At 43.9% G+C, this 11,350-nt stretch overlaps 1 protein-coding gene across 2 annotated transcripts in view; it reads left to right on the forward strand.

Annotated features, from left to right (window-relative positions):
* CNTF (ciliary neurotrophic factor) overlaps positions 1–8,391 on the forward strand; it is a 51,033-nt gene extending 42,642 nt beyond the window's left edge. For both annotated transcript variants that reach the window (XM_069628861.1, XM_069628860.1), the window contains exon 2: positions 6,738–8,391. In XM_069628861.1, coding sequence (XP_069484962.1) covers positions 6,738–7,256 — 519 coding nt within the window. In that variant the 3' untranslated portion in view covers positions 7,257–8,391. The remainder of the gene's footprint in view (positions 1–6,737) is intronic.
* Positions 8,392–11,350: the final 2,959 nt, after the last annotated feature.

Genomic DNA, 11,350 nt, shown 5'->3' on the forward strand with positions numbered 1-11,350 from the left:
CACCGCATACCCATGCCATGTGGAGAAAATCAGCCGACTCCCACCCGCATCTAGGGCATCTCCCATTGGTGTGCAGAAAAAACTGTTATCCTGGCGGGAGTGTGGTAAAATTGATGCAGGTATTTCAAATGAATAAGTTTAAATCTGGCGCAGATGGCTCCCCCCTGATCATCTCACAACAGTACCACCACATCTTGTCTGGCAGTTCTTTCCCCAGCGTCCTTTCCCAAGCAAATTTGGGACTGGTCATGGGCAATGGTCTATTGGCTAAGGCTTTGGGATACAGTGTGGACGTCACCCGAGCACCCATGGTTCTCTGTATCAGACTGTCAAGTATATGCGCGGTTTGGGGTAGTCTGGGAAATGAATGAAACAAACACTTCAAGGTCACCTTCAGCCTAACATATAGAAAGACGTTGAGTGCTGACAGCTCCCCCTTCTCTTTCAATGACTCTAGCGTTATGAACGCAACATTCGGGAATAGCTGACCAATCTTACCCACCCCAAGCCTTTCCATCAGGGATATAAACCATGCCTTAGGGGGATGTCTGGGATATGAGTGATTGGCAGCTCACGCGAGTAAAGTGGTTCTCCTTTGGTTCTGCATTCAATTTTGGTCCAGGCCCTGCATGTCAAATCGACCATATGCCTCGGTCTGAGCGATCGGTTTGGGGCTGTGAGAATTACCGACCTCAGTAGCGCCGGGCAGCCAAGGCTCTCTCTATTTCAACATTTCTCCGGTCCTGACATGCCCCGAACCAGTACATGAGGAAGCCAGCCTGCACCACATTGCAGTATACTTCAAATTCTGGTAGTGCTAGCCCCCCTTCCCATATCGGGGCCGTGCTCTTGTCCCAGGATATTCTCGACCCCTTTTGCCTGCCCAGATGAACTGTGCGACTTCTGACCTCAATTCTCGAAAGAATCTTGCAGGCATCAGTATTGGAGCATTTAGGAATATGTAAAGAAACTTGGGTAATATGGTCATCTTGACCACCGATATTCTACCATAGAGGTTGAGTGGAAGAGAGTTCCAACGTACCATGGTCTTTTTGGCAGCTTCCAGGGCTATCACATAATTGTTATTGTAGACCATCTCCCTGCTCCTGGACATCGTGATCCCCAGGTACCGCGTTTGGAGCAAGTCCCATTGGAACCCACAGTTGTCTCGGAATCGATCTATCGTGCTTGTTAGTGGGAAATGATCGATTTACTGGTATTCACCTTCAGGCACAACAGAGAGCCATAGTGCTGAACTTCATGCATCGCCGGATCAAATGCATGCCTAATATTTCTTATTGCATGCCTCACATGCTCTTCACCAGAGTAACTTCAAGCCTCTACGCCACATCTAAGCCATGACATGCAGATCTGTGATCAAAATGCAAAGCATTGGATCTGACATGGCAACACACTCAAGAGGGTGCGCTTCCTGGATTGTGTAATACATGTTATTCACGTAACCAGTATGAAAAGTCGATTGCACATTCCAGGAAGTGAGAGGCGGTGGTCAGAGGAGCAGTAAGTGGGGGAGATGGGAGGGTAGGCGATAAGCAGACTGGTGACCATAGGGGGTGGGGGAAGGGAGAAAGGCAGTGGGAGTGGCATCGGCTCTGGGGGTTTCACCCAGAGAGTAAGGAGTGTGAAGGGGAGTAGGGCGGAAGGGCAGAGAGCAAGGGAGTCCTTTTTCAGAAAACCTTTAGAGAGACAGTTAGCTGAAAATCTTATGCATGCATCATACTACATGCATACTTGCCAACCCTACTGATTTAGGCAGTAGGCTGCTGCTTTTTAAGTAGTTCTCCCGCCTACAGACAAATCCTACTGCTTTTTACAGGGGCAAGTAATTAATGTGACTCTAAGGCAGGCTGCTTAAGTCCGGCCCAGGACAAAGCATGCAACACATTAGTTAGTCTGTCTGTGGGGTGGGCGGGTAAGTGATTACTTTGAGTGATGGGCTCAGACCAATCCAGTGACCTGACAGCTACATGACTCTGCCCTGCACTTTGGCCGGGACGGGCCTTAAGTGAGCCACCTGTGAAGTCAAGTGACAGAGCGTACCACCATCACACAGCATCTGCATATCAGACTGAGGAGTGTGAGGTTCCTTTTACATGAAAGCAGGCATTTAAACACTGCAACCAAAAACGGCCTGGCTTTTGCTTTGCCTGTGACATGAATGTCAGGCATTTAAACATTGCAACAAAAACGGCCTGTTTTTTTCTTTTGTTTCATGTAAAGTTTGAGAGCCATGTGGAAAGGGGCCTACCTATCATTATCAATGGACAAGCAGCAGTGTAATTCATCCAAGAATGAGAAATCGAAGAATCCTGTGACATGGAAAACAGGATTTTTAAACATTAAAAGCAAAATCGGCCTGCACATGTGTTTGCAAATTAAAACGGCTTTAAAAAGCCACAATGGGAAAAGACATCACTGCTCACAGAAAAATGGCAGGAAAGCAAAACATGATTGTGGGGTTACCAAAGCAAATGTTTGTTATGTTTCACCCACAAAACTCCAGTAACATGTGAAGAGACACTTACTTCAGGAAAAACCTGTTCTGACTGAGGTCAAAACTTCACAATGAAAAGCCCCACTTCCAGCCCTTGATGTCACACCTCCCAGCTAACGACACTGTGCAATAGAATCTGCTGCTTAAGGTGTTGAAAGCCCACTGTTCCCCAGACTGGCTGGCCCTGAAGGCAGTTAAAGCAGGGACTTCAAGGAAAATTCATCCCTGGCTGAAGCATGACAAAAAGGTGTGAGTCCTTGTTGCACCCACTTCAAAAGAGCCCACACTGACTTCAAAGAGACTTGTACAAAACTTTGGTCACAGGCGAGCCAAGGGAGACAGATGGCTGTGGGCGATGAAGCGGACATCCCATTTGCTGAACAGACACTACCAATTAATTTAAAAGACTATTTACATTTTAGACATTTTGCGCAGCAATCAGGCTGAGGATTGATTTCATTTTTATGCCATTTTTCATGTAATTTCCAGGCGGTTTTAAGGGTATAAAATGCATCTACCTGTGACTCTGGGAACTGTAATGGCCAGTTGGACTAGGTTTCTGGCTGATCTGAAGTTGAGACAATTGTGAGAGTTGGTGAAAAGATGGTAAATGAAATTAGGAATATGCTTGATAACTTACATATTCATAACTTTTGTACATTTTATGAAAATGACAGAAATGTGACACATGGCCATGCTACATCATACAGATTTGGCAGTCAGTTTACCTAATTCCCCATTATCAGCTAAAACGGAATATAGGTTTCATATGGCAGTTGTTAGTACAATTATGAAGTTGTGACATATAACTAGTTTTTATCAAAATGTTGAAAGGAGAACAAAGGATGGCAATAAATGGGAAGAGACAGGGGTTACTCCAAAATCCAAAACTAATCCTGACTGGGGGCAGAGCGAGAGAGAGTAACTGTCCAATCTTAGCTGCAGGGATTATTGCAGGGTACGTCCCCTAGATTGTAAAATTAGTGATGTCATTTCTGCTATATAAGGGGGACTTTACTAGGACCGAACACACATAAAAACCGGGGAGACAGAAAAGGAGGACGGAAAGAAGGCTGCTGAAACTTACCATCTTTGAGAGTGGAGTGAACAGACCCCCTGTCCTATCTTTACCGAGTTTCCTGAGATGCAGCTGGCTTTTCTGAAACTTAAAGGCTTGCTATGTAAGTAGCAATCACTGCAGCCCTAAATTGCATAAGCCCTTCATTTTTGTAGCAGTGCATACAATATTTCCTCATTGAAACCCCAAATTGCCAGTGTAGTTCAGCCATCTCCCCATAGAAGAATCTCTTGTGTGCCTGTGTATGTTAGCATATCCTCATTGAAAAACCCCTCATTTGACTGTGTAAATCCTTAGTATTTTTGTGAGTAAATAAATGAATTCCCCCATTGAATTTCACAGGATCGAGATTGTTGGCGTTCAAAACCAACAATCTTTTTCCCAGTGTTGTTGTTAATTGTTATAGTCATTACAGTGTTGCCCAAAAGAATGAAGCCCCTTTGTGAGCTGAAAACCGAATGTGTCCCTGTGTCTAATTTATACCCTGCTAAGCAAATTTTCATTTGCCAGAGTCATTCCTATTTGCATCTGTCCTATTAAACCCAAACCGTTGTTCCCATTGTGAGTAATCTCTTTGCCCAAAGGCTACCTGTTAGCTGCCCCTGTCATTCTCACTACAAACCGATTTTCCTATGTGAATTCCCCATTGTTGAAAGCATGCCTGTCATTTTCAGCCCCAGTAAAATTAGTGTGATTTGCATAACCTTTGAAAACATGTTTTTTCTAAAGTATTCCCCTTCTCCTATCATATTCTGAGCTCAGATTTTGAATTGCATTTCCTTCGTTTTTCATGGTTTAGAGTTTGCCTGTCATTTCCAGACCCAGGAAAAATTAGGGTGATTTCCATTTTCGTTTTTCTAACAATTTCACTTCTCCTCTATAAACCCATTTTTCCTACTTTATATCTCTTCCCCTACTGTACCCTGATTTTGAATTGCATTCCCTTTTATTTTTATTTTTTTCATGTTTTGCCTATGTTAAAATTGAATTTCCTATGTGTACTAGCTAGTCTGTTTTGAAGCCCTATTTGTCTTCTAGTGTAAGCAGCCAGAAGTTCCCTTGTGTGCTGTCTCCTAGCAGTAGTATTAAATCATTGAAAACCCATTTCCATTGTACTCCAAAACAAAATGTCCCCCTCTTTTCATCTTGTGGCTGTGGGCACCACCCCAAAACCTATTTGTTCATTGTATTCTTACCCCTGCCACCGACTTCATTCAAAGGGATTCAATCCAATTGTTGTTTGGTGGGTGGAGTGTCACAGTGGGGAGTACTTAACCTTCCTGCAATCATTTGAGTGGTATTGTTTTGTATTGCGTTTCATAAAACAAAATAGGAGTGGCATCACAATATCTCTTATCCTGGTTACTTTCTAGAAGTCTGTGCATTTGTGTTGCCAGAACCTTAGTGGCTGCTGTCATCTATTGCTTCTGATTCGATATTAAAATAATATATTAATAAAGTATTCATTGACAACACACCGCCTGATTCCTGGTCTATCGTGACAAGGGGTGCTGGTGGAGGTTGGGTGCAAGACGGGTTGGAGGCCTACTCAAAAGAATCCGTAGTATCCTAAAAATAAAACACGTTTTATTGTGCACCACATTCATTGTAGGGGAAGGAGTTCCCCGGCTGGCGCGTGCCGTGTAATAAACCGTGACAGGAGGGTATCAGTCTCCATGTTGTTCAGTTATTCATTTTGCAATGCAGGAAAAAATATGTATTGCCCAGGCTGCTGCTACAGAGCAGTGGTAAATGTTGCCTACCAGCTCTGTGTGATTACCTTCTGTGAAGTTAGGTAATTGAGTTCGGTGTTAACTTACCATTCACAATTATACATTTTAAACATTTGAGCATCTTTTCATTTTGTGTTGTTTGATGGGTTGTGTATTTTAGAATGCTCCAGTGGTGCCAGTAATGTATGTTTTGTATTTTCCTGTGATGTAATTGTTATGCGAAGTATTATTTCTGCAACTTGAAAAATCCTACATCTTTTTGGTCACAGAATGTTGGCAAGTATGCGACATGTTATTGCAAGCAGAGCACGAGTGAGGAGGAGGAAACCTGTTTCCTCCTCCAGCCCTACGCACATCATGCAAACGACTTTTTAAAAATGTCTTGGGTGTGGTAAAACATGTGTAAATATTGGGTTAAGCATTTTACACCTCGTTTTGCGCTTTTTTTATTTATTTTTTTTACCAGTGAGTGGTATTACAATATTTGGTTTTCGTTTGCCCCAGGCATGGTCATAGCATTTGTGTGAAAGAAATGAAGCTGAAGTGGGGTCTACCACTTACTGTCAGTACTGCCTCTACATTTCCCTTGGGAAGAACTAAGTGCTTTGCAAAACCAAGATTAAAAAATGTTAGCACCCCAACGGAGGTGTCTTGTGGCCTCCAGCCAATCAGGAGGCTCGAAACGGGGTCTTTACCTCATGGTAAATCCCCCATTCAGAGCCTCCCCAGGAGCAGGAGGCTGCCATGTTTCGCACCAGGACAGCAAGTAAGTGTGTCCTGTGCTCCCCTGTGTTGCCCCCCCCCCACCTCACATCCACCCCAGCCCCAGTTACCTGCAGCTTCTTTGTCCCTCGCCAGCACCGGGAACACCCAGTGTTCTCGGCACATCCTCATTGCAGTAATGGCTGTCATGGAAAGGGAGAAGGGAGAAACAGTAAGCGTGCCTTTTCTCAACTTGATAATAAAATCCTATTAGCATCACAGTAAAAGATGCCAGGATAGTAATAGCAATAAACGCCTATGGGCAGGGGCATTACCGGGTCTGGTAATGCCCCGGCGCTAAATATAACTACAGACACCTTTTTCTGCATATTTCTCTTTCCACCTTGGTTAATGGACCTTTCACATTTCAAATGTGCATTGCCCTGCAAGAGTTAGCTAGAGAAATACCATTTTGCATGATGGCTGATTGATCACTTAACATTACAGGAGCAATTGTTCAAGTTTTATTGATGATGGTCATCACACCAATTAAATGAAAAGTGACATACATCCCTACCTTGCATTATCACCAACATATATTTCGGAGATGTCAGTGATGACCATGGCAGAAGCATTTGTTTGGAATTGCTCTACTTCAGTGTCCGAGATATTCATAATGTACTCCTCTCTCTTATCTCTCTGTCTTCAGGTTGAAAGCCAAGGGTTGGATAGTGACATGGATATGGATTCTGTGGATGGCATTCCAACAGCCAGCACCGAACAATGGGCCGGCCTGGCAGAAGCAGAGCGGTTGGAACTGAATGTAAAGGCATACCGCTCCTTTCAAGACCTTCTCAGTGAGTTGCTGGAAGACCAGCAGCAGCACCTTACACCCTCCTTCACTGATTTCCACAAAGACATTCACGCTGCCCTGCTTTACGTTACGACCTTCTCTAACCAGATGGAGGAGCTGATGGTCGCTCTGGAGCACGCGGTTCCTGAGCAGCCGACGGGAACCAAAGGGGCTGAGGCCAGCAGCTTATTTCAGAAGAAACTCAAGGGTTACAAGGTCCTGTTGGAGCTCTCACAGTGGACACTGAGGTCCATCAGGGACTTGCGACACCTCAGCACTTCTGGGAAGTATCAGGTTAAAGCGAGGGCAACGCCTGTTTTCCAGACCATTCGTGTGAGCAGCCGAAGAGTAGTTGTTCATGATACTACTAAGTAGAATTTCTTGAGTCATTTGCATATTCGCCTGTCGAAGATCAGAGAATTTACACGCACTAATCATGAATGGGTTGGAGAAGAATGAGTTGAAATGTGGAAGGCAGAGATAATAAGAGCCTCAGGTGACGAGAGAGAGAGAAATAGTTGACTATGTCGAGATTTACAGGTTAGTTATAGTAGGAAAAATAATGGACAGAAAATGGTAGAAAAGATTGAGAAGGGACATGGACATTTAAAAAGGTGTGAGAGAGCTTCGGCAATTGAGATAAGAGAAAGCAAGATAGAATGGGTTCAGCTGTTAAGACAGGGATACAGGAAGTACATGTAAAAGGGTAGTGAGTGATAGAGCATGTTTGGTTATGTGGGAATATAAACCTGAAAGCACAGCTTGCCGGAGAAGGAGACACAGAGAGATGGGGTTCGTCTGGGAAGCCAGAGAGTGTATTGCACATACTCTTTCATAGGGTTATGTCACCCAGGGCATAAAGAAGGGAGGCAGGGGAATGCCACCTGCTGCAGGTAGTGCTTGAGTCGGAGAAATGCTGGCAGCAGCGGGCATGATGTTCTCAGTGGCTACAGAAAGGCCATTAGAAGTGATCCGTGACATAGAGCTGTTTGTCATTAACCTGTTAGGAATGGTCTTAAAAAGCGTCCTTTTTTACAAACCTTTGGGTGTGGATCACTTAATCTTAACAAAGACTTAGCTTCCACATCACTCACAGAGCCATGTCAGGCAAATAAAATAACCAGTACACGGAACGTTTCCGGCAATGGTCATCAGAATTCTTGAGTTGGCTGCAGTCATTGTGGCGCTGAGTGGCCTCAACGAGTGTCCCAGCGACTAGGTTCACCAGATTCCGTGCTTGCAGTGATTAATAATGGTTAGCAGTGCTGAAAGCAGAGGTTTTACGTGTAACTGCCCTGTTATAGGTGCCAGCAGTGAATGTCTGCCACCAACCGCTCACAAAACAGGCATCGGCCCAATCAGAATGAGAGTTCATCATTCAATCGTCTTGTGCTGCTACTCTTGGGTTCGCATCCAGAGTCCATTGGCTTAAAAATCAAATAGCTAGAGATGCTAATAGATGTATAGCATATAAGTGAAATGTCATTAATAAAAAAGGTTCTATTCTTCATTCTTCTGCATTAGATTGATTCATTTTTAGACTTTTTTGGTTTCAGAGATTTGAAAGATGTTTTAAATGTGATTTGTTTCTCTATCCTAGAAGATTTAGTAGTTAATTGCATTTAGAGGATAATTCATAATAGGCCATTCTGTTCACCATTCAATTTTACAAGGTGTGTAGATGGAATAAGGCCAGGAACAGTGTCTCAGGTGCCTTCTGCGTTGTCTTCACTCGTGCCAAGGCTGTCCTTCTGCTGAACCTTTCCATAGGTTGGGTTCATTTGACTTATGAATGCCCCGAGATGACAACCCTCCCACTGCTCAATCTGTGAAGAGCAGTGCAATGATTCTGTTCTACTGGCTGCGGTGTCCTCCTCTGTGGTGCTGTGGAGCATCGGCGGTAAGCTCATGATCTCCTTAATCCGGAGTTGGACTGCGTTTCTGTGTCTGAGGCATTATTAAACACTGTAACAGAATGGGTGTTTTCTCTTTTTTTGGACCTATAGAAGGTCAACCTTACATTCCTACCGTGTATTCAAAATACATGTTAACACTCTATCACGGTCTATGGAGAAGTTATTCTAAGGAACCTATTACATGTGTATACTCAGTACATCATATACTTTTAACAACACTTACTACACAGCTACAGAGTTTTATCTTTACTAGAAAAGGGTTGGAAACCGGGTAGATGGCATCACATTCAAATGAGTTAACGTATAGGTTCGCTAGAATGGGGGTGAAGGTAGCTCCCATTGCGGTACCAGATATCTGTTGGGATTTGTTTTGTGACTGTCTGCTATGCATTATTAATACCTGTATCTACAAAGCATTACCAATGACATTCATAACGCAATGTATAATCAGTGTCACTGTAAAATGTCAAATGATTAGAGACTGTCAATCTGTACAGAAGCATTTATCACTTCACTCTCCATCTGTTTAGATACACTCTGGGGCATGTGCCTGTTAGGGCCGCTAGACACGCCCATTAATTCTGAGCTCATCTTTCGAGACTTTACCATTTGCTAACAAACAAGAAAAAAGAGTAGGAAAGTACGTTTTCAAATATTTTTTATTCTTTTGCGCAAGGTAGGCGCACCAGTGCGATATGAAAAGGGTTCCACTAAGCTCCGTAAACATATCGGCCACATTGCAGCTGCCTGAACAAAGATGGCGACGCAGTTGACCAAAACCAACATGGCGTCGCAACCATAGAGTGTTCATGGACGCGAGCCACTAACATAGGATACCGGTCTCATGCAGCCCGTTATGAACAGTAGCTGCAGAGTGACCAGAGCAGCAGACCCGACAGTGTTTTTCACATGTCAGGACTCAAGGTATGAATGAATTGATTTTGCACTTTTCTGTTTCTGCCCTGCCTACGCATCACGCCGGCATTTAGACATTTTCAGTGTCATATATCTATTCACAACGCTGACACACTTGCGGTCTGGGTTTCTTTCCCTGTAGGAAAGCAGCAATACAGCCGCTTACCCAGCCGATTCCACGGCACCTCCAGCCCTCTCCTCCATTTCTCGCACGATGAGCTACGTGCGTTAGAAGCACAGTAAAGAGCCGGTAAGCACCCCAAGAATATGCACTGCATTTCTCTGCACAAATGAGATGTACATTTCTGTGAGTTAGTTATAGCGCCATGTAAATGGAAGTTCCTTCCATTGTTCCTTTTATCTCCTTGTTGGCCGCAGGGAAAAGGGGAAATTGCGCATTGCGTACTAGGACTGGCATCAAAAGTCAGCGCCATAAGCCTGAACATGGCGGTAAAATAAAATTCTAAAAATTCCAAAATAATTTTTGCACATATCCATTGCACAAAAGGGTTATAAGGTGGACCAATTTGTGCACACTATGCCTGTATAAGTCGGACTATGAGGAGCACCCCTGAGCACGCGCCCCCCCTCCCCCTTTTTCCCCTTTCCTTGTTGAGTGCTATTTAAGGCGCTGTTTTGAATTCTAATCAGCAGCCTTGGCTTATCAGTCGATATTTTAGTCAGAAGTCTTCGAGATACTTCTTTCCAGCACTGTATTTAGAGGAAATTAGCACACAAATGCTACACTAAGGGACTTTATGAGTGATACATCCCTTCTGTTTTTCTAACTTCTTTGTAGGAGTAAGAACACACACCACTGGGAGAAAAGTTTTTTCCGTAAGGGAGTCAACCCCCTCTTGAAATTAACGTCCTGAAGAAGATGACCTAAACAAGTGTGGTTATGAAAACGGTCGACCCCGTTATAGTATGAGCTGGTCTCATGCTTTTTTATGACCTATGTAATAAAGCAATCTGACATAGTCCAAAAGAATTTAATGAGACCTGAGTTGCGTATTAGGTCTGTTTTATGAAGTTTATATGTAAATAAGGTCCTTATTGTTAAGGATCCTTATAAGTGTGTTATATCAGTAATAGGTGTTAGATTTTTCTAGTAGCTAGCACAACGTTGTTTAATTAAATATAACAGAACACAATGTTATGCATAGAAAGCACTAAAAAAATCTAGAACTGGGCATTGTCTAATGTAAAATGCCCCATTTTTTCTAGCTGTTATTAAAACACTAAGGGCCTCATTACGACCCAGGCGGTAAGTTACCGCCTGGGCCGTGACTTTACCACCATGGCGTAAACTACGTTTACGCCATGGTGGTTGGCGGACTTACCGCCCCATTCCGACCTTGGCGGGGCGGTAAGTCCCCAATCCCCATTTACCCTTCCCCATTCCCATTTTTGCCCCATAGGGCATAATGGGAGTGGGGAAGGCGTTAATTACGCCACCGTAAATTACGGTGGCGTAATTAACTCCATGGTCCCTTAGCGCCATGGATTTTAACACCTGCTAAAAGCAGGTGTTAAAAGCTCCATGGCGCTAAGGGACCTCGTACTCAGGCGGTAAGGGTCGGCGCTGTTTACGCTGCCGTAAACCCCTTACCGCCTGGGTCGTAATGAGGCCCTAAG

Source organism: Ambystoma mexicanum, chromosome 12 (assembly GCF_040938575.1).
Source record: "Ambystoma mexicanum isolate Mex_15411 chromosome 12, UKY_AmexF1_1, whole genome shotgun sequence".
Classification (NCBI taxonomy): domain Eukaryota; kingdom Metazoa; phylum Chordata; class Amphibia; order Caudata; family Ambystomatidae; genus Ambystoma; species Ambystoma mexicanum.